The sequence below is a fragment of the Bufo gargarizans genome, chromosome 1, assembly GCF_014858855.1.
Source record: "Bufo gargarizans isolate SCDJY-AF-19 chromosome 1, ASM1485885v1, whole genome shotgun sequence".
Taxonomy (NCBI): Eukaryota; Metazoa; Chordata; class Amphibia; order Anura; family Bufonidae; genus Bufo; species Bufo gargarizans.
In genome coordinates this window covers 430,142,058-430,166,148 of record NC_058080.1, presented here as the reverse complement: position 1 = coordinate 430,166,148, position 24,091 = coordinate 430,142,058, and the positions used below count along the sequence as shown (strand labels likewise).

Sequence of the window (24,091 nt, the reverse complement as noted above, 5' to 3'; positions counted from 1 at the left end):
GATGAATGCCACTCAACTCCAGGTACATTTAAGGAAGGTAACAAGTACCCAAGTGTCATGTCAGACCAAAGCCGCATTGGATCTACGGTGATAAGTTATGTCCGTAATTTAAAAGGACTTTTAAAAGAAGCAGGTTCCCCAAAAAAGACTTTTCGAACCTGCTTCTTTTAAAAGTCCTTTTAAATTACGGACATAACTTATCACCGTAGATCCAATGCGGCATTCCTGTTTACATGATATTTGAAAGGAAGGACATATAATCTGCATTTTTTCAATTATATGCAAGAATATTACTGAGCAATATTAATTTCAAGGACATATTGTGATCAATTTCAAGATCATTCTTACAATTGTTATTGCAGTGTCTTATTGTGCCGCGCAGCGTTTTATTTTATTTATTTTTATTTTTAGCCATATTTTTTGGTGTTTTTATTGCTATTTGAATTAAATTGTGTGATCACTCTATATTGTATTGTATTTTACATCATTTTATCCGCATTTTATTGTATTTTATCCGTATCACTCCACACATACAGAGTGCCAGTCCAGCCTATACACTTATTTCTAATCTTTTCCTGTACGGGTGATACAGCTTTCTGGCCTAGAGCACCTGGTCCTAATTGCTTAGGAGTGAGCTATTCCTCTTACCTATTCTAATCAAGATAGTGTTAGGTGTCTGTAAAAAAAGGCCTGAATTTGAATACAATACATTGGGCCAAATAATATTTTTGTTGTTGTGGTGAACGATAACAATGAGGAAAACATCTAGTAAGGGACGCGGACGTGGACATGGTCGTGGTGGTGTTAGTGGACCCTCTGGTGCTGGGAGAGGATGTGGCCGTTCTGCCACAGCCACACGTCCTAGTGTACCAACTACCTCAGGTCCCAGTAGCCCCCATAATTTACAGCGATATTTGGTGGGGCCCAATGCCGTTCTAAGGATGGTAAGGCCTGAGCAGGTACGGGCATTAGTCAATTGGGTGGCAGACAGTGGATCCAGCACGTTCACATTATCTCCCACCCAGTCTTCTGCAGAAAGCGCACAGATGGCGCCTGAAAACCAAGCCCATAAGTCTGTCACATCACCCCCATGCATACCAGGGAAACTGTCTGAGCCGCAAGTTATACCAGGGAAACTGTCTGAGCCCCAGCGGTGGAAGACATAGACTGCACTGACGCACAACCACTTATGTTTCCTGTTGATGAGGACATGGGAATACCACCTCAGCATGTCTCTGATGATGACGAAACACAGGTGCCAACTGCTGCGTCTTTCTGCAGTGTGCAGACTGAACAGGAGGTCAGGGATCAAGACTGGGTGGAAGACGATGCAGGGGACGATGAGGTCCTAGACCCCACATGTAATGAAGGTCGTGCCACTGACTTTCACAGTTCGGAGGAAGAGGCAGTGGTGAGACCGAGCCAACAGCGTAGCAAAGAGGGAGCAGTGGGCAAAAGCAGAACACCCGCCGCCAAGAGACTCCGCCTGCTACTGACCGCCGCCATCTGGGACTGAGCACCCCAAAGGCAGCTTCAAGGAGTTCCCTGGCATGGCACTTCTTCAAACAATGTGCTGACGACAAGACCCGAGTGGTTTGCACGCTGTGCCATCAGAGCATGAAGCGAGGCATTAACGTTCTGAACCTTAGCACAACCTGCATGACCAGGCACCTGCCTGCAAAGCATGAACTGCAGTGGAGTAAACACCTTAAAAACAAGGAAGTCACTCAGGCTCCCCCTGCTACCTCTTCTGCTGCTGCCGCCTCGGCCTCTTCTGCTGCTGCCGCCTCGGCCTCTTCTTCTGCTGCCGCCTCGGCCTCTTCCTCCGCCTCTGGAGGAAAGTTGGCACCTGCCGCCCAGCAAACAGGGGATGTACCACCAACACCATTACCTCCGTCACCAAGCATCTCAACCATGTCACACGGCAGCGTTCAGCTCTCCATCTCACAAACATTTGAGAGAAAGCGTAAATTCCCACCTAGCCACCCTCGATCCCTGGCCCTGAATGCCAGCATTTCTAAACTACTGGCCTATGAAATGCTGTCATTCAGGCTGGTGGATACAGACAGCTTCAAACAGCTCATGTCGCTTGCTGTCCCACAGTATGTTGTTCCCAGCCGGCACTACTTCTCCAAGAGAGCCGTGCCTTCCCTGCACAACCAAGTATCCGATAAAATCAAGTGTGCACTGCGCAACGCCATCTGTGGCAAGGTCCACCTAACCACAGATACGTGGACCAGTAAGCACGGCCAGGGACGCTATATCTCCCTAACTGCACACTGGGTAAATGTAGTGGCAGCTGGGCCCCAGGCGGAGAGCTGTTTGGCGCACGTCCTTCCGCCGCCAAGGATCGCAGGGCAACATTCTTTGCCACCTCCTCCTTCTCAGCTTCCTCCTCCTCTTCTTCCACCTGTTCATCCAGTCAGCCACACACCTTCACCACCAACTTCAGCACAGCCCGGGGTAAACGTCAGCAGGCCATTCTGAAACTCATATGTTTGGGGGACAGGCCCCACACCGCACAGGAGTTGTGGCGGGGTATAGAACAACAGACCGACGAGTGGTTGCTGCCGGTGAGCCTCAAGCCCCGCCTGGTGGTGTGCGATAATGGGCGAAATCTTGTTGCAGCTCTGGGACTAGCCGGTTTGACGCACATCCCTTGCTTGGCGCATGTGCTGAATTTGGTGGTGCAGAAGTTCATTCACAACTACCCCGACATGTCAGAGCTGCTGCATAAAGTGCGGGCCGTCTGTTCGCGCTTCCGGCATTCACATCCTGCCGCTGCTCGCTTGTCTGCGCTACAGCGTAACTTCGGCCTTCCCGCTCACTGCCTCATATGCGACGTGCCCACCAGGTGGAACTCCACCTTGCACATGCTGGACAGACTGTGCGAGCAGCAGCAGGCCATAGTGGAGTTTCAGCTGCAGCACGCACGGGTCAGTCGCACTGCGGAACAGCACCACTTCACCACCAATGACTGGGCCTCCATGCGAGACCTGTGTGCCCTGTTGCGCTGTTTTGAGTACTCCACCAACATGGCCAGTGTCGATGACGCCGTTATCAGCGTTACAATACCACTTCTATGTCTCCTTGAGAAAACACTTAGGGCGATGATGGAAGAGGAGGTGGCCCAGGAGGAGGAGGAGGAGGAGGAAGAAGGGTCATTTTTAGCACTTTCAGGCCAGTCTCTTCGAAGTGACTCAGAGGGAGGTTTTTTGCAACATCAGAGGCCAGGTACAAATGTGGCCAGCCAGGACCCACTACTGGAGGACGAGGAGGACGAGGATGAGGAGGAGGTGAAGGAGGATGAGGATGAAGCATGGTCACAGCGGGGTGACACCCAACGCAGCTCGGGCCCATCACTGGTGCGTGGCTGGGGGGAAACGCAGGACGATGACGATACGCCTCCCACAGAGGACAGCTTGTCCTTACCCCTGAGCAGCCTGGCACACATTAGCATCTACATGCTGCAGTGCCTGCGCAACGACAGCAGAGTTGCCCACATTTTAACGTGTGCGGACTACTGGGTTGCCACCCTGCTGGATCAACGGTACAAAGACAATGTGCCCACCTTACTTCCTGCACTGGAGCGTGATAGGAAGATGCGCGAGTACAAGCGCACGTTGGTAGAAGCGCTACTGAGAGCATTCCCAAATGTCACAGGGGAACAAGTGGAAGCCCAAGGCCAAGGCAGAGGAGGAGCAAGAGGTCGCCAAGGCAGCTGTGTCACGGCCAGCTCCTCTGAGGGCAGGGTTAGCATGGCAGAGATGTGGAAAAGTTTTGTCAACACGCCACAGCTAACTGCACCACCACCTGATACGCAACGTGTTAGCAGGAGGCAACATTTCACTAACATGGTGGAACAGTACGTGTGCACACCCCTCCACGTACTGACTGATGGTTCGGCCCCATTCAACTTCTGGGTCTCTAAATTGTCCACGTGGCCAGAGCTAGCCTTTTATGCCTTGGAGGTGCTGGCCTGCCCGGCGGCCAGCGTTTTGTCTGAACGTGTATTCAGCACGGCAGGGGGCGTCATTACAGACAAACGCAGCCGCCTGTCTACAGCCAATGTGGACAAGCTGACGTTCATAAAAATGAACCAGGCATGGATCCCACAGGACCTGTCCATCCCTTGTGCAGATTAGACATTAACTACCTCCCCTTAACCATATATTATTGGACTCCAGGGCACTTCCTCATTCAATCCTATTTTTATTTTCATTTTACCATTATATTGCGAGGCTACCCAAAGTTGAATGAACCTCTCCTCTGTCTGGGTGCTGGGGCCTAAAAATATCTGACAGTGGCCTGTTCCAGTGTTGGGTGAGGTGAAGCCTGATTCTCTGCTATGACATGCAGACTGATTCTCTGCTGACATGAAGCCAGATTCTCTGTTACGGGACCTCTCTCCTCTGCCTGGGTGCTGGGCCTAAATATATGACAATGGACTGTTCCAGTTTTGGCTGACGTGAAACCTGATTCTCTGCTATGACATGCAGACTGATTCTCTGCTGACATGAAGACAGATTCTCTGTTACGGGACCTCTCTCCTCTGCCTGGGTGCCTGGGCCTAAATATATGACAATGGACTGTTACAGTGGTGGGTGACGTGAAGCCTGATTCTCTGCTATGACATGCAGACTGATTCTCTGCTGACATGAAGCCAGATTCTCTGTTACGGGACCTCTCTCCTCTGCCTGGGTGCCTGGGCCTAAATATATGACAATGGACTGTTGCAGTGGTTGCTGACGTGAAGCCTGATTTTCTGCTATGACATGAAGACTGATTCTCTGCTGACATGAAGCCAGATTGTCTGTTACGGGACCTCTCTCCTCTGCCTGGGTGCCGGGGCCTAAATATATGACAGTGGACTGTTACAGTGGTGGGTGACGTGAAGCCTGATTCTCTGCTATGGGACCTCTCTCCAATTGATATTGGTTAATTTTTATTTATTTTATTTTTATTTCTATTCATTTCCCTATCCACATTTGTTTGCAGGGGATTTACCTACATGTTGCTGCCTTTTGCAGCCTTCTAGCTCTTTCCTGGGCTGTTTTACAACCTTTTTTGTGCCAAAAAGTTTGGGTCCCCATTGACTTTAATGGGGTTCGGGTTCGGGACGAAGTTCGGGTGGGTTCGGATCCCAAACTTCTCGAACCCGAACATCCAGGTGTTCGCTCAACTCTAGTCCTCAGTGCTGTTCACTGATGAAAGTCAATTCACACTGCGCAGAAATGATGGCAGCCAACAGAATCCCACTGGAGTGCCAGGAGAAGTGCTGAAGGGAACCTGGTTCCTCTGCTCAAGATCAGTCTCAGCGATTAGATCCTCACTGATCAGGATGATATCACTTATCTTGGAAACATTCCATAAAATAAGAAGATTCTATATCCCAAAGTATGGGAGGAGAGCTGCACGTGTGCCAAACTATCACCATGGGATAGGGAAAGCCTCTTCAGATATGGGGCACATAAAAAAAAGGACTCTCCTCCACTATCCTGACAAAATAAAAGCTTGTAATAATCTCATAAGCTGCAGATCCATCCATTGTGGTCACCTCTGGTCAACTCTGGACAATATTTTGTACTCACCGGTTACATTCACATAAGGCTGGATATCCCGATAGGTGAACTTTAGGGGACCTTCACCTTCAACTCTAAAATAATATATTCCCTCATCTGTAGGCAATGGATCTTCTATGGAATATGAGCAGTCTCCTCTGTACACATTTCCGGTCAGAAAGAAGCGTCCGTTATATGACTGATGTATAAGATTATTTTTAAAAGCAATAGTTAGTCCATAATTATTGAAGAAGTTATACCATGTACCAGTGGTAGTTATAGATAACCATACATCTCTGGGCACGGTAAATGAGCATGGAACATGGACACAGAGACCTCGCTGCACCGTCACCGATGGACTTGTATATATCTTATATCCAGGAAGCAGTTCACAGACAGAACCTGTATAAGAAGAGATACGGATTAGTCACAGGATTGTCTGATTAGCTGCATTTACAGATCTTTTCACCCTAAAGCCTCATTCACACATCAGTGATTGTGAACCAAAACCAGGATTAAAGCCTCCACAGACCTAAGATATAAGGGGAAGATCTGCTCCTGTTCTGTGTTTAGAGCCGCACCTGGTATTGGCTCAAAATCACTGATGGAAATCACTGACTGAACACTGACGTGTGACTGAGGCATCGCATCACGGATGCAGACCCATTCACTTGAATGTGTTCGGAAGGACAGTGCGGAACGGAGTGCTTCCATGGGGTTTCTGTCCATGCCTCCACACCGCAAAAAAGTAGTACATGTACAATTTTGCGGTGCGGACTGTCCGATGCGGATTGCACACCCCATTCACTTGAATATGGCGGCCCCACGGTCGGTGCCTGTGCATTGCGGACCGCAATTTGCTGGCACACTAAGGCCCCTTTCACACGGGTGAGAATTCTGTGTGGGTGCAATGCGTGAGGTGAACGCATTGCACCCGCACTGAATCCGGACCCATTCACTTCAGTGGGGCTGTGCACATGAACGGTGATTTTCACTCAAATTGCTGCATGCTCTATATTGAGTGGTTTTCACGCAATGCAGGCCACATAGAAGTCAATGGGGCTGAGTGAAAATCGCAAGCAAGTGCGGATGCAGTGCGATTTCCATGCATGGTTGCTAGGAGACGATCGGGATGGGGACCCGATCTTTATTATTTTCCTTTATAACATGGTTATAATGTAAAATAATAGCATTCTGAATACAGACCGCATAGTAAAATGTCTATTGAGGGGCTAAAAGAACTTTGATTACGTCACTGCGCTCATCACGTGGTCCATCACATGGTCCATCACCATGGTGATGGACCATGTGATGAGCGCAGTGACGTCATCAAAGGCCCTTTAGCCAGGTCCTGAAGAAAGTAGAAAGAAGAGGAGATCCGCTACGCAATCAAGTGGATGGGGTGAGTTAAATTTGTTTATTATTTTTAGCCCCTCAATGGATATTTTACTAAGCATTCTGTATTAAGAATGCTACTATAACCATGTTAAAAGGGAAAATAATAAAATCGACAGAACACCTAACCCAAACCCGAACTTCTGTGAAGAAGTCCGGGTTTGGGTCTGGGTACCAAACATGCCGATTTTTCTCACGCGCGCGTAAAACGCATTAAATCGCTTTGCACTCGTGCAAAAAAATCTCAGGCCTTAGAGTTCTGGAATGTATTGTATAAGGACTCTTTCACACCTGCGTTCTTGTCTTCCGGCATAGAGTTCCGTCGTTGGGGCTCTATGCCGGAAGAATCCTGATCAGTTTTATCCTAATGCATTCTGAATGGAGTGAAATCCGTTCAGGATGCATCAGGATGTCTTCAGTTCCGGAACGGAACGTTTTTGGGCCGGAGAAAATACCGCAGCATGCTGCGCTTTTTGCTCCGGCCAAAAATCCGGAACACTTGCCGCAAGGACGGATCCAGAATGAATGCCCATTGAAAGGCATTGATCCGGATCCGGCCTTAAGCTAAACGTCGTTTCGGCGCATTGCCGGATGCCTTAAGCACACGGTCCGCAAAAACGGGGTCCGTGGGTCCGTTACCGTTTTTTCGTCCGTGGGTCTTCCTTGATTTTTGGAGGATCCACGGACATGAAAAAAAAGTCGTTTTGGTGTCCGCCTGGCCGTGCGGAGCCAAACGGATCCGTCCTGAATTACAATGCAAGTCAATGGGGACGGATCCGTTTGATGTTGACACAATATGGTGCCATTTCAAACGGATCCGTCCCCATTGACTTTCAATGTAAAGTCTGGAGTTCTTTTATACCATCGGATTGGAGTTTTCTCCAATCCGATGGTATATTTTAACTTGAAGCGTCCCCATCACCATGGGAACGCCTCTATGTTAGAATATACTGTCGGATATGAGCTACTTCGTGAAACTCAGATCTGACAGTATATTCTAACACAGAGGCGTTCCCATGGTGATGGGGATGCTTCTAGTTAGAATACACTAAAAACTTTGTACAAGACTGCCCCCTGCTGCCTGGCAGCACCCGATCTCTTACAGGGGATATGATAGCACAATTAACCCCTTCAGGTGCGGCACCTAAAGGGGTTAATTGTACTATCATATTCCCCTGTAAGAGATCAGGGCTGCCAGGCAGCAGGGGGCAGACCCCCCCCCCCCTCCCCAGTTTGAATATCATTGGTGGCACAGTGTGCGCCCCCCATCGGGCCCCCCCTTCCTCCCTCTAATGTTAGAAATCGTTGGTGGCACAGTGTGCGCCCACCATCGCCCCCCCTCCCTCCCTCTATTGTAATAAATCGTTGGTGGCACAGTGTGCGCCCACCATCGCCCCCCCTCCCTCTATTGTTATAAATCGTTGGTGGCACAGTGTGCGCCCACCATCGGCCCCCCTCCCTCTATAGCAGTAACAACATTGGTGGCAGTGTGCGGCCTCCCATTTCCCCCCCCCCCCCCCGATCATTGGTGGCAGCGGAGTTCCGATCGGAGTCCCAGTTTAATCGCTGTGGCTCCGATCGGTAACCATGGCAACCAGGACGCTACTGCAGTCCTGGTTGCCATGGTTACTTAGCAATAGTACAATAGTAAAAGACTCATAGTTACCTGCTTGCTGCTGCGATGTCTGTGTCCGGCCGGGAGCTCCACCTACTGGTAAGTGACAGGTCTGTACGGCGCATTGCTAAAGAACTGTCACTTACCAGTAGGAGGAGCTCCTGGCCGGTCACATACAGCGCAGCAGCAAGCAGGTAAGTATGAATCTTCTACTGTTGTACTATTGCTAAGTAACCATGGCAACCAGGGCTGCAGTAGCTTCCTGGTTGCCATGGTTACCGATCGGAGCCCCAGCGATTAAACTGGGACTCCGATCGGAACTCTGCTGCCACCAATGATGGGGGGGGGGAATGGGAGGCCGCACACTGCCACCAATGTTGTTACTGCTATAGAGGGAGGGGGGCCGATGGTGGGCGCACACTGTGCCACCAACGATTTATTACAATAGAGGGAGGGAGGGGGGGCGATGGTGGGCGCACACTGTGCCACCAGTGATTTATTACAATAGAGGGAGGGAGGGGGGGCGATGGTGGGCGCACACTGTGCCACCAACGATTTCTAACATTAGAGGGAGGGGGGGCGATGGTGGGCGCACACTGTGCCACCAACGATTTCTAACATTAGAGGGAGGAAGGGGGGGCCCGATGGGGGGCGCACACTGTGCCACCAACGATATTCAAACTGGGAAGGGGGGTCTGCCCCCTGCTGCCTGGCAGCCCTGATCTCTTACAGGGGAATATGATAGTACAATTAACCCCTTTAGGTGCCGCACCTGAAGGGGTTAATTGTGCTATCATATCCCCCTGTAAGAGATCGGGTGCTGCCAGGCAGCAGGGGGCAGTCTTGTACAAAGTTTGTAGTGTATTCTAACTAGAAGCGTCCCCATCACCATGGGAACGCTTCTGTGTTAGAATATACTGTCGGATATGAGTTTTCACGAAGTGAAAACTTAGATCAGAAAAAGCTTTTATGCAGACGGATCTTCGGATCCGTCTGTATGAAAGCAACCTACGGCCACGGATCACGGACACGGATGCCAATCTTGTGTGCATCCGTGTTCTTTCACGGACCCATTGACTTGAATGGGTCCGTGAACTGTTGTCCGTCAAAAAAATAGGACAGGTCATATTTTTTGGACGGACAGGATACACGAATCACGGCCTCGGCTGCAAAACGGTGCATTTTCCGATTTTTCCACGGACCCATTGAAAGTCAATGGGTCCGCGAAAAAAAACGGAAAACGGCACAACGGCCACGGATGCACACAACGGTCGTGTGCATGAGGTCAAACACTGATGTAAATCACTGACCGAACACTGATGTGTGACTGAGACATTAGTCAGCGGACAGCAACACACAGAGCAAGGAGAGAAAGGGTGTGACCCCTGCAGTGCTGAACCTGAGGAGAGATACACTGAACTAAGTCCTGTTCACACATACACGCCGGACAGACAGACACATAGTGGAGCGGTGGACACAGACCGCCAGTGTAACATCACTATGATATCTGGACATGGTGCCAACATTCTTGAAAGGATTCAATCCACAGCACAACAACTGGATGGAGTCCATAGACTCACATAGGAGAGACCCTGTGATACAATATTGTGAAATCACATCATTTGAAAAGCTGGTAACGTCCTAATTCACATATCAGGACGTGTCCAGATGAGAGAAGGAGTAAGGACGGACACATCTGTATAGATAAATGCATTTTGAGCACTTTGTCTTTGTGAGGACAACCTACAGAATTATCACCCAGGAGAAACCGTTCATCTTGGAACTTTTCTCCACTTTCCTACTGAGCATAGACCTGCGCAGCCTATTGCATTAGGGTGTGCACCCTACAGCACAAACACACACACACCGTGCACATCTGTATGTATGTATATATATATATAGCCTTTATGCCATTAGCTCCCATTATCAGCCCTTATGCCTCATTAGCACTTATCATAAGCCCTTATTCCTCATTAGCCCCCATTATGCCTCTCATTAGACCCCATTATGCCTCATTAGCCCCCATCATCAGCCCTTATACCTCATAAGTAGGGATGAGCGAACTCGAACTGTATAGTTCGGGTTCGTACCGAATTTTGGGGTGTCCGTGACACGGACCCGAACCCGGACATTTTCGTAAAAGTCCGGGTTCGGGTTCGGTGTTCGTCGCTTTCTTGGCGCTTTTGTGACGCTTTCTTGGCGCTTTTTGAAAGGCTGCAAAGCAGCCAATCAACAAGCGTCATACTACTTGCCCCAAGAGGCCATCACAGCCATGCCTACTATTGGCATGGCTGTGATTGGCCAGAGCACCATGTGACCCAGCCTCTATTTAAGCTGGAGTCACATAGCGCCGCCCGTCACTCTGCTCTGATTAGCGTAGGGAGAGGTTGCGGATGCGACAGTAGGGCGAGATTAGGCAGATTAACTCCTCCAAAGGACTTCACTTGATTAATCGATCGATCTGCAGCTGTGCATCATTGAGCTGCTGAAATTCAAATGCTCACTCACTGTTTTTAGGCTGCACAGACCGTTTGTCAGTCACTTTTTTCTGGGGTGATCGGCGGCCATTTTGTGTCTTGTGCGGTGCTGCGACCAAGTGCATCCAAGCTGCGACCAAGTGCATTTAACCCTCAATGGTGTGGTTGTTTTTTGGCTAAAGCCTACATCAGGGTGAATCTGTCACACCAAGTGCATTTAACCAGCAATAGTCTGTTCATTTTTTTGGCCATATACTAAATCAGGGGCAAGCTGCGCCTGTCACCAAGTGCATTTAACCCTCAATGGTGTGGTTGTTTTTTGGCTAAAGCCTACATCAGGGTGAAGCTGTCACACCAAGTGCATTTAACCAGCAATAGTCTGTTCATTTTTTGGCCATATACTACATCAGGGGCAAGCTGCGCCCGTCACCAAGTGCATTTAACCCTCAGTAGTGTGGTTTGTCAAGCTGTGACACCAAGTGCATTTAACCAGCAATAGTCTGTTCATTTTTTGGCCATATACTAAATCAGGGGCAAGCTGCGCCCGTCACCAAGTGCATTTAACCAGCAATAGTGTGGTTATTTTTTGGCCATATCCCAGTCTAATTCTGTCACTAAATCCATACCGGTCACCCAGCGCCTAAATACTAGGCCTCAAATTTATATCCCGCTAAATCTCTCGTTACCGCTGTCCTGTTGTGGCTGGGAAAGTTATTTAGTGTCCGTCAAAGCACATTTTTTGTTCTGGGTTGAAATACAATTCCCAATTTAGCAATTTCATAATTTAGTGGTTCCTGCTATATCAGAGCTATTTGAAATCTATCCCTAAAAGGGTATATAATATTCAAGGTGCACATAGGGTCATTCAGAATAACTTCACACACACGCTTCTGTGCATTTCCAAGTCTAATTCTGTCACTAAATCCATACCGGTCACCCAGCGCCTAAATACTAGGCCTCAAATTTATATCCCGCTGAATTTGAATACAATACATTGGGCCAAATAATATATTTGTTGTTGTGGTGAACCATAACAATGAGAAAAACATCTAGTAAGGGACGCGGACGTGGACATGGTCGTGGTGGTGTTAGTGGACCCTCTGGTGCTGGGAGAGGACGTGGCCGTTCTGCCACATCCACACGTCCTAGTGTACCAACTACCTCAGGTCCCAGTAGCCGCCAGAATTTACAGCGATATATGGTGGGGCCCAATGCCGTTCTAAGGATGGTAAGGCCTGAGCAGGTACAGGCATTAGTCAATTGGGTGGCCGACAGTGGATCCAGCACGTTCACATTATCTCCCACCCAGTCTTCTGCAGAAAGCGCACAGATGGCGCCTGAAAACCAACCCCATCAGTCTGTCACATCTCCCCCATGCATACCAGGGAAACTGTCTCAGCCTCAAGTTATGCAGCAGTCTCTTATGCTGTTTGAAGACTCCGCTGGCAGGGTTTCCCAAGGGCATCCACCTAGCCCTTCCGCAGCGGTGAAAGACATAGAATGCACTGACGCACAACCACTTATGTTTCCTGATGATGAGGACATGGGAATACCACCTCAGCATGTCTCTGATGATGACGAAACACAGGTGCCAACTGCTGCGTCTTTCTGCAGTGTGCAGACTGAACAGGAGGTCAGGGATCAAGACTGGGTGGAAGACGATGCAGGGGACGATGAGGTCCTAGACCCCACATGGAATGAAGGTCGTGCCACTGACTTTCACAGTTCGGAGGAAGAGGCAGTGGTGAGACCGAGCCAACAGCGTAGCAAAAGAGGGAGCAGTGGGCAAAAGCAGAACACCCGCCGCCAAGAGACTCCGCCTGCTACTGACCGCCGCCATCTGGGACCGAGCACCCCAAAGGCAGCTTCAAGGAGTTCCCTGGCATGGCACTTCTTCAAACAATGTGCTGACGACAAGACCCGAGTGGTTTGCACGCTGTGCCATCAGAGCCTGAAGCGAGGCATTAACGTTCTGAACCTGAGCACAACCTGCATGACCAGGCACCTGCATGCAAAGCATGAACTGCAGTGGAGTAAACACCTTAAAACCAAGGAAGTCACTCAGGCTCCCCCTGCTACCTCTTCTGCTGCTGCCGCCTCGGCCTATTCTGCTGCTGCCGCCTCGGCCTCTTCCTCCGCCTCTGGAGGAACGTTGGCACCTGCCGCCCAGCAAACAGGGGATGTACCACCAACACCACCACCACCACCTCCGTCACCAAGCGTCTCAACCATGTCACACGCCAGCGTTCAGCTCTCCATCTCACAAACATTTGATAGAAAGCGTAAATTCCCACCTAGCCACCCTCGATCCCTGGCCCTGAATGCCAGCATTTCTAAACTACTGGCCTATGAAATGCTGTCATTTAGGCTGGTGGACACAGACAGCTTCAAACAGCTCATGTCGCTTGCTGTCCCACAGTATGTTGTTCCCAGCCGCCACTACTTCTCCAAGAGAGCCGTGCCTTCCCTGCACAACCAAGTATCCGATAAAATCAAGTGTGCACTGCGCAACGCCATCTGTAGCAAGGTCCACCTAACCACAGATACGTGGACCAGTAAGCACGGCCAGGGACGCTATATCTCCCTAACTGCACACTGGGTAAATGTAGTGGCAGCTGGGCCCCAGGCGGAGAGCTGTTTGGCGCACGTCCTTCCGCCGCCAAGGATCGCAGGGCAACATTCTTTGCCTCCTGTTGCCACCTCCTCCTTCTCGGCTTCCTCCTCCTCTTCTTCCACCTGCTCATCCAGTCAGCCACACACCTTCACCACCAACTTCAGCACAGCCCGGGGTAAACGTCAGCAGGCCATTCTGAAACTCATATGTTTGGGGGACAGGCCCCACACCGCACAGGAGTTGTGGCGGGGTATTGAACAACAGACCGACGAGTGGTTGCTGCCGGTGAGCCTCAAGCCCGGCCTGGTGGTGTGTGATAATGGGCGAAATCTCGTTGCAGCTCTGGGACTAGCCAATTTGACGCACATCCCTTGCTTGGCGCATGTGCTGAATTTGGTGGTGCAGAAGTTCATTCACAACTACCCCGACATGTCAGAGCTGCTGCATAAAGTGCGGGCCGTCTGTTCGCGCTTCCGGCGTTCACATCCTGCTGCTGCTCGCCTGTCTGCGCTACAGCGTAACTTCGGCCTTCCCGCTCACCGCCTCATATGCGACGTGCCCACCAGGTGGAACTCCACCTTGCACATGCTGGACAGACTGTGCGAGCAGCAGCAGGCCATAGTGGAGTTTCAGCTGCAGCACGCACGGGTCAGTCGCACTACAGAACAGCACCACTTCACCACCAATGACTGGGCCTCCATGGGAGACCTGTGTGCCCTGTTGCGCTGTTTCGAGTACTCCACCAACATGGCCAGTGGCGATGACACCGTTATCAGCGTTACAATACCACTTCTATGTCTCCTTGAGAAAACACTTAGGGCGATGATGGAAGAGGAGGTGGCCCAGGAGGAGGAGGAGGAGGAGGAGGAAGAGGGGTCATTTTTAGCACTTTCAGGCCAGTCTCTTCGAAGTGACTCAGAGGGAGGTTTTTGGCAACAGCAGAGGCCAGGTACAAATGTGGCCAGCCAGGGCCCACTACTGGAGGACGAGGAGGACGAGGATGAGGAGGAGGTGGAGGAGGATGAGGATGAAGCATGGTCACAGCGGGGTGGCACCCAACGCAGCTCGGGTCCATCACTGGTGCGTGGCTGGGGGGAAAGGCAGGACGATGACGATACGCCTCCCACAGAGGACAGCTTGTCCTTACCCCTGGGCAGCCTGGCACACATGAGCGACTACATGCTGCAGTGCCTGCGCAACGACAGCAGAGTTGCCCACATTTTAACCTGTGCGGACTACTGGGTTGCCACCCTGCTGGATCCACGGTACAAAGACAATGTGCCCACCTTACTTCCTGCACTGGAGCGTGATAGGAAGATGCGCGAGTACAAGCGCACGTTGGTAGACGCGCTACTGAGAGCATTCCCAAATGTCACAGGGGAACAAGTGGAAGCCCAAGGCCAAGGCAGAGGAGGAGCAAGAGGTCGCCAAGGCAGCTGTGTCACGGCCAGCTCCTCTGAGGGCAGGGTTAGCATGGCAGAGATGTGGAAAACTTTTGTCAACACGCCACAGCTAACTGCACCACCACCTGATACGCAACGTGTTAGCAGGAGGCAACATTTCACTAACATGGTGGAACAGTACGTGTGCACACCCCTCCACGTACTGACTGATGGTTCGGCCCCATTCAACTTCTGGGTCTCTAAATTGTCCACGTGGCCAGAGCTAGCCTTTTATGCCTTGGAGGTGCTGGCCTGCCCGGCAGCCAGCGTTTTGTCTGAACGTGTATTCAGCACGGCAGGGGGCGTCATTACAGACAAACGCAGCCGCCTGTCTACAGCCAATGTGGACAAGCTGACGTTCATAAAAATGAACCAGGCATGGATCCCACAGGACCTGTCCGTCCCTTGTCCAGATTAGACATTAACTACCTCCCCATAACCATATATTATTGGACTCCAGGGCACTTCCTCATTCAACCCTATTTTTATTTTCATTTTACCATTATATTGCGAGGCTACCCAAAGTTGAATGAACCTCTCCTCTGCCTGTGTGCTAGGCCTAAATATATGCCAATGGACTGTTGCAGTGGTGGCTGACATGAAGCCTGATTCTCTGCTATGACATGCAGACTAATTCTCTGCTGACATGAAGCCAGATTGTCTGTTACGGGACCTCTCTCCTCTGCCTGGGTGCTGGGCCTAAATTTATGACAATGGACTGTTGCAGTGGTGGCTGACGTGAAGCCTGATTCTCTGCTATGACATGCAGACTGATTCTCTGCTGACATGAAGCCAGATTGTCTGTTACGGGACCTCTCTGCTCTGCCTGTGTGCTAGGCCTAAATATATGCCAATGGACTGTTGCAGTGGTGGGTGACGTGAAGCCTCATTCTCTGCTATGACATGCAGACTGATTCTCTGCTGACATGAAGCCAGATTGTCTGTTACGGGACCTCTCTGCTCTGCCTGTGTGCTAGGCCTAAATATATGCCAATGGACTGTTGCAGTGGTGGGTGACGTGAAGCCTCATTCTCTGCTATGACATGCAGACTGATTCTCTGCTGTCATGAAGCCAGATTGTCTGTTACGGGACCTCTCTGCTCTGCCTGTGTGCTAGGCCTAAATATATGCCAATGGACTGTTGCAGTGGTGGGTGACGTGAAGCCTCATTCTCTGCTATGACATGCAGACTGATTCTCTGCTGACATGAAGCCAGATCGTCTGTTACGGGACCTCTCTGCTCTGCCTGTGTGCTAGGCCTAAATATATGCCAATGGACTGTTGCAGTGGTGGGTGACGTGAAGCCTGATTCTCTGCTATGACATGCAGACTGATTCTCTGCTGACATGAAGCCAGATTGTCTGTTACGGGACCTCTCTGCTCTGCCTGTGTGCTAGGCCTAAATATATGCCAATGGACTGTTGCAGTGGTGGGTGACGTGAAGCCTCATTCTCTGCTATGACATGCAGACTGATTCTCTGCTGACATGAAGCCAGATCGTCTGTTACGGGACCTCTCTGCTCTGCCTGTGTGCTAGGCCTAAATATATGCCAATGGACTGTTGCAGTGGTGGGTGACGTGAAGCCTCATTCTCTGCTATGACATGCAGACTGATTCTCTGCTGACATGAAGCCAGATTGTCTGTTACGGGACCTCTCTGCTCTGCCTGTGTGCTAGGCCTAAATATATGCCAATGGACTGTTGCAGTGGTGGGTGACGTGAAGCCTCATTCTCTGCTATGACATGCAGACTGATTCTCTGCTGACATGAAGCCAGATCGTCTGTTACGGGACCTCTCTGCTCTGCCTGTGTGCTAGGCCTAAATATATGCCAATGGACTGTTGCAGTTGTGGGTGACGTGAAGCCTCATTCTCTGCTATGACATGCAGACTGATTCTCTGCTGACATGAAGCCAGATTGTCTGTTACGGGACCTCTCTGCTCTGCCTGTGTGCTAGGCCTAAATATATGCCAATGGACTGTTGCAGTGGTGGGTGACGTGAAGCCTCATTCTCTGCTATGACATGCAGACTGATTCTCTGCTGTCATGAAGCCAGATTGTCTGTTACGGGACCTCTCTGCTCTGCCTGTGTGCTAGGCCTAAATATATGCCAATGGACTGTTGCAGTGGTGGGTGACGTGAAGCCTCATTCTCTGCTATGACATGCAGACTGATTCTCTGCTGACATGAAGCCAGATTGTCTGTTACGGGACCTCTCTACTCTGCCTGTGTGCTAGGCCTAAATATATGCCAATGGACTGTTGCAGTGGTGGCTGACGTGAAGCCTCATTCTCTGCTATGACATGCAGACTAATTCTCTGCTGACATGAAGCCAGATTGTCTGTTACGGGACCTCTCTCCTCTGCCTGGGTGCTGGGCCTAAATTTATGACAATGGACTGTTGCAGTGGTGGCTGACGTGAAGCCTGATTCTCTGCTATGACATGCAGACTGATTCTCTGCTGACATGAAGCCAGATCCTCTGTTACGGGACCTCTCTCCTCTGCCTGGGTGCTGGGCCTAAATTTATGAAAATGGACTCTTACAGTGGTGGGTGACGTGAAGCCTGATTCTCTGCTATGACATGAAGACTGATTCTCTGCTGACATGAAGCCAGATTGTCTGTTACGGGACCTCTCTCCTCTGCCTGGGTGTCGGGGCCTAAATATCTGAGAATGGACTGTTCCAGTGGTGGGTGACGGGAAGCCAGATTCTCTGCTATGGAACCTCTCTCCAATTGATTTTGGTTAATTTTTATTTATTTAATTTTTATTTTAATTAATTTCCCTATCCACATTTGTTTGCAGGGGATTTACCTACATGTTGCTGCCTTTTGCAGCCCTCTAGCCCTTTCCTGGGCTGTTTTACAGCCGTTTTAGTGCCGAAAAGTTCGGGTCCCCATTGACTTCAATGGGGTTCGGGTTCGGGACGAAGTTCGGATCGGGTTCGGATCCCGAACCCGAACATTTCCGGGATGTTCGGCCGAACTTCTCGAACCCGAACATCCAGGTGTTCGCTCAACTCTACTCATAAGCCCCATTATGCCTCTCATTAGCCCCATTATGCCTTATTAACCCCCATTATGCCTCATTAGCCCCCATTATGTCTCTTGTTAGCCCCATATGCCTCATGAGCCCCCATTATGCCCCCAGCAGCCTAATTTTTTATACAATTAAAAACCACTTACCTCTCTGCTCCGGGCCACCGCCTGCGATCCTCTTCCTCCTGCTGTCGGCTGTGCCCTGGACTGGCGCGAACAGCTCGATGTCACAAAGTGCCTCACGCTGTGCGCAGCCATGCACAGCCAACAGCCGAGGACCAAGAAGCGTTAAGTACAGAGTGTTCACCACTTCCTGGTCCTCCGGTACTAATGAGAGCTTCCAAAATGGAAGCGCTCATTAGTATTTGCCGGCCAGTAGGCTTGATTAGGGTGTGCCCAGGCACACCCAGCACACCCCGTGCGCATACCTATGCTTCTGAGAATCATCATTTTCAATAATAAGTGATTGGGCATTGAAGATTTCTACTGAGAACACCCTTTGTAACCAAAATGTGCAATAATTTACCCAAAAACTAAATGTAGCAAAAGGGGGTTATTTATTAAACAGAAATATGCCTAGGAGTAATTCTGGCACAGATTGTGGCACAAAGGTTCTTTTCCCTGCTCACGCCAGGTCTAAAAAAGTGGGTGTTGCGTGGGCAGGGAAAGGGGACGGGCCAGCAAGCCCATCTCATTCATCATTTTCTACTCCTGTTTTAGGGGTAGAAAATGGTTTAAATCTACGCCAGCAAGAGGGCTCAATCACACAACCCTATGAATGGGTCCGCATCCGTTCCAAAATTTTACAGAATGGGTGTGGACCCATTCATTTAAATGGGGCCGCAAAAGTGTTCTGTCCGTGTTCTGTCCGCATCCGTTATTCCATTTTGCAACCCTGCAAAAAATATAGAGCATGTCCCTTTCTTGCCTGCATTTGCGGACATAATGAGCTGCCCATTCTGTTCCTCAAATTGTGGAACTCACATGAGCAGCATCTGTGTTTTGTCGTCTGAATTCACCCTTAGATGTGGCGGCGGATCCGTCAAAGTTATGCACCTCTACATTGGCTGCAGCGCGGCCAATCAACAAGCGTTTAAGCTGTGGGCACTTGGAAGCCATCACAGTCGGCCTAGTATTGGCATGGCTGTGATTGGCCGGTGTACCATGTGACCATGCATGCACAAATGCCGAATCACATGGTGCACCGCCATTCTGCTCTGACTAGTGTAGGGGCAGGACCAGGGGAAGCAGTGGAAGCAGCTGCTTTGAGGCCCTGACCCAGAAGGGGCCCATCCAGCAGGAGGAGGACTAAAAGATTTTGTCAGGGCCCCCTCAACACTATTACACAATGAAATTATATACAATGTATATATTTACAAATATATTTTGGGTGTATTAATAGGGAAAAAAAAAAAACTTGTTAGCCATTGTGCAATGAAGTGACAAAATTACAGCCTTTTTTGGGGTGCATTAGTGGGGAAAAAAAGTGTTATTATCCGTTCAGCAGTGCAGTTATATGTTCTAAAACCTTTTTTTCTGTTTATTACTGGGGAAAAAAGAGGACTTATTTGCTGTTCAGCAGTGCAGTTATATGTTCAAAAGTATTTTTTGGGGTGTATTAGTGGAAGCAAAAGGCTTGTTAGCCATTGTGCAGTGAAGTGACAAAATTACAGCCTTTTTGAGATGTAATAGTAGAAAAAAAAGTCTTATTAGCCGTTTAGCAGTTTAGCCGTTCAGCGGTGCAGTTATATGTTTGAAAGTTTTTTTTCGGGTGTATTAGTGGGAAAAAAGGGCTTATTAGCCTTTGTGCGGTGAACTTACAAAATTACAGCCTTTTTTGGGGTGTATTAGTGGAAAAAATATTATTTGCCGTTCAGCGGTGCAGTTATATGTTCTAAAGCCTTTTTTGGGGTGTATTAATTTCCTTTTTATCTATTTATTTATTTATTTGATCTAACATTATGTCAGACATTGAAGTGACAGGCCATGCACAGGGGAGTGGCAGAGGCCTAAATGTTTCTTGCAAAGGTTGCAGCAGAGTAAGGGAGTGTGGCAGCAGGAGTCGCAGCAAGACCCCTGAGCTCCCGGTGTCATCTAGTGGTCGTGTCTTGACCCGCAACCCAGCGGTTCTTAAATGGTTGACTCCGTCTTCCATTTCATCCCAAGTGACATCAGACACCCCCAGCCAAGAGTCGGTGGGTTCGTCAGACACAACCCTTAGTTGGCATGGCCTGGGAGCAGGCCCTGTGCCCTCACCTGTCCTCAACCTGCCTCTGTCCTTTTCTGTTCCCTGAGCCAGACAAGTATTATATGCGGTGGGCTCAGCTCCACTATACAGCAAGGATGAGCTACCTGAGGACAGTCATCAGACAAGATGTGGAGGAGACGTCTGACGCTTCCTCCGGTAGGCAGGCAAGTAGTGATGAGGAGAGTAGTGTGGGAGCTGGTGTTGCGAGCGGTCAGGCTCCTGGCTCAGAGACCGTTGAGGAGAACATCAGTGACATGCAGACAGTACTTGATGATGATGTAGCCGATCACACTTCGGAGCCGGGTGACGAAGGGGCTTCATCATGATCGGGGAGAAGAGGGTGGCAGCTTGCGCGTTAGGCAGCAGCAGAGCCAGCAAGTCGCTAGCATGACCGGGAGTCAGCAGGGTGGCAGCAGTAGGAGGTCAGGAGCCAAATGTATCCGGAGTAAACCCGCTTCGCAGGAGCCTATCTGCCCAGAAAAGTAATGGTGCAGAGGTTCACGGATGCAGCGGCCGTAGAAGTCAGTGCAGAGTGTTGGGTGTAAAATCACCCACTCGGCGATGTGGCAGTTTTTGTTAAGCCATCGGAGGAAGTGAACATGGCTACTTGCCAAATCTGTGGGCAGAAGGTGAAGCGTGGCCAGAGTGCCAATGTTGCCACCACAGCCCTGTGTCAACATATGCAGCATCACCATAAAGTGGCTTGGGAGAACTGTGGCTTGGATGTGGTGGTCCAACCTGCCGCAGCAACTGCTGCATCACCCAGTGGCACGCACCCAATTTCAGGCAGTAAAGGCTCCACCATCTCAGCCAAAGGGAGCTGTCTGTCCTTCTCATCATCTGCTAGACCTGATGCTCCTTCTTCTCCTCCTCCTACTCCTCATCAGTATGCGTGCACTCATCCAACTGCACAGAAGCTGAACGTGCTCCTGGCCAAGTTGCTGGTGCTGCAGTCCCTCCCTTTCCTCAAGCCGTCATTTCTTTGCCAAAAAGGCAGTACCAGCCCTGCACATATATGTAGAACAGAAGGTTGGCCAGTGCTTGAGCCTGTCGGTTTCTGCCAAAGGGCACGGAAGGTCTGACTTATGGAGCTATAACTACTGTCAAAGACAATATATGTCCTTTATGGCCCATTGGGTAAATGTGGTTCCATGGTGCCACACCAACACTTTGACAAAAGAGACTGATTTCTGTTGGCTGCCTGCCTCAGGTACTTTTCTGATGCTACCATCTGCCTGATGCCACACATCTGATGCCAGATGCTCCTTCTAACACCAACCATCATCAGCGGGTACTGTTATTGCCACCCACCTCCCCACTTAATCATCGGGTCACTCTGTGGTCTCCTGATGCTGTTGCCACCTCACCACTCAGGACTCCTCATGCTGCTGCTGCGACCTCCACACTCTGTAATTGTGCCACTCTGTGGTCTCCTCATGCTGCTGCTTCCACCTCCACACTATGTCATTGTGCCACTCTGTGGCCTCTTTATGCTGCTGCCAAATCACAATTCTGTCTCTGGGTCGCTCTGTGGTCTCCTCATGCTGCTGCTGCTACCTTCACACTCTATCATTGTGCCACTTTGTGGCCTTCTCATGCTGCTGACTGTAGCTGTTACCCCAGAGCCTAGAGGGGTTTCCCCCATTGGAGGGTGTCCTTTTTCCAATCGTTGAGGAGTCTGCTCAGCATCCAGTAGCGATCCAAGTGAAGAAGCTCTTCCAAACACTAGTGTGATAGATAGTAGAGTGTACATGGGGTGATCACCCCCCTGTCATTGATCACCCCCTGTAAGGCTCCATTCAGACGTCCGTATGTGTTTTGCGGATCCGATCCATGGATTCATGGATCCGTAAAACACATACGGACATCTGAATGGCGCCTAACAGGGAGGTGATCAATGACAGGGGGGTGATCAATGACAGGGGGGTGATCAGGGAGTCTATATGGGGTGATCAGGGGTTAATAAGGGGTTAATAAGTGACGGGGGGGTGTAGTGTAGTGTGGTGCTTGGTGCTACTTTACTGAGCTGCCTGTGTCCTCTGGTGGTCTATCCAAACAAAAGGGACCACCAGAGGACCAGGTAGGAGGTATATTAGACGCTGTTATCAAAACAGCGTCTAATATACCTGTTAGGGGTTAAAGAAATCGTATCTACAGCCTGCCAGCGAACGATCGCCGCTGGCAGGCTGTAGATACACTCTCTTACCTTCCGATCCTGTAAACGTGCGCACCAGTGACGCGTAGATGCGTGACTATGCCTGGGACAGCCGCCTCCGGACCGCGATCCTGCGTTAGGCGGTCCGGAGGCGGTTAAAGGGAACCTGTCATGTGGATATTTGATTATAATATAACTAATTATATACAATCATTAACTACTAAAAAGTACCTTAGATGTACAAACCGGATACCCAAAAAGTTGGGACACTAAACAAATTGTGAATAAAAACTGAATGCAATGATGTGGAGATGGCAAATGTCAATATTTTATTTGTAATAGAACGTAGATGACGGATCAAACGTTTAATCCGAGCAAATGTATCATTTTAAAGAAAAAATACGTTGATTTAAATTTTAACGGTGTCAACAAATCCCCCAAAAGTTGGGACAAGTAGCAATAAGAGGTTGGAAAAAGTAAATTTGAGCATAACGAAGAGCTGGAAGACCAATTAACACTAATTTGGTTAATTGGCAACATGATTGGGTATAAAAAGAGCTTCTCAGAGTGGCAGTGTCTCTCAGAAGCCAAGATGGGTAGAGGATCACCAATTCCCACAATGTTGCGCAGAAAGATAGTGGAGCAATATCAGAAAGGTGTTACCAAGCGAAAAATTGCAAAGACTTTGCATCTATCATCATCAACTATGCATAACATCATCCGAAGATTCAGAGAATCTGGAACAATCTCTGTGCGTAAGGGTCAAGGCCGTAAAACCATACTGGATGCCCGTGATCTTCGGGCCCTTAAACGACACTGACCACACACAGGAATGCTACTGTAAAGGAAATCACAGAATGGGCTCAGGAATACTTCCAGAAACCATTGTCAGTGACCACAATCCACCGTGCCATCCGCCGCTGCCAGCTGAAACTCTACAGTGCAAATAAGAAGCCATTTCTAAGCAAGATCCACAAGCTCAGGCGTTTTCACTGGGCCAGGGATCATTTAAAATGGAGTGTGGCAAAATGGAAGACTGTTCTGTGGTCAGACGAGTCACGATTCAAAGTTCTTTTTGGAAATCTGGGACGCCATGTCATCCGGACCAAAGAGGACAAGGACAACCCAAGATGTTATCAACGGTCAGTTCAGAAGCCTGCATCTCTGATGGTATGGGGTTGCATGAGTGCGTGTGGCATGGGCAGCTTGCATGTCTGGAAAGGCACCATCAATGCCGAAAAATATATTCAGGTTCTAGAACAACATATGCTCCCATCCAGACGTCATCTCTTTCAGGGAAGACCCTGCATTTTTCAACAAGATAATGCCAGACCACATTCTGCATCAATCACAACATCATGGCTGCGTAGGAGAAGGATCCGGGTACTGAAATGGCCAGTCTGCAGTCCAGATCTTTCACCTATAGAGAACATTTGGAGCATCATAAAGAGGAAGGTGCAACAAAGAAGGCCCAAGATGACTGAACGGTTAGAGGCCTGTATTAGACAAGAATGGGAGAGCATTCCTATTTCTAAACTTGAGAAA

The 24,091-nt window shown here is 49.6% G+C and overlaps 1 protein-coding gene across 2 annotated transcripts in view; it reads right to left on the bottom strand.

The window, feature by feature from the left end:
• Positions 1-24,091, bottom strand: part of LOC122932342 (sialic acid-binding Ig-like lectin 12) — a 159,195-nt gene that overhangs the window by 66,888 nt on the left and 68,216 nt on the right. For both annotated transcript variants that reach the window (XM_044286703.1, XM_044286713.1), the window contains exon 3: positions 5,592-5,963. In XM_044286703.1, the coding sequence (XP_044142638.1) occupies positions 5,592-5,963 (372 nt within the window). The remainder of the gene's footprint in view (positions 1-5,591; positions 5,964-24,091) is intronic.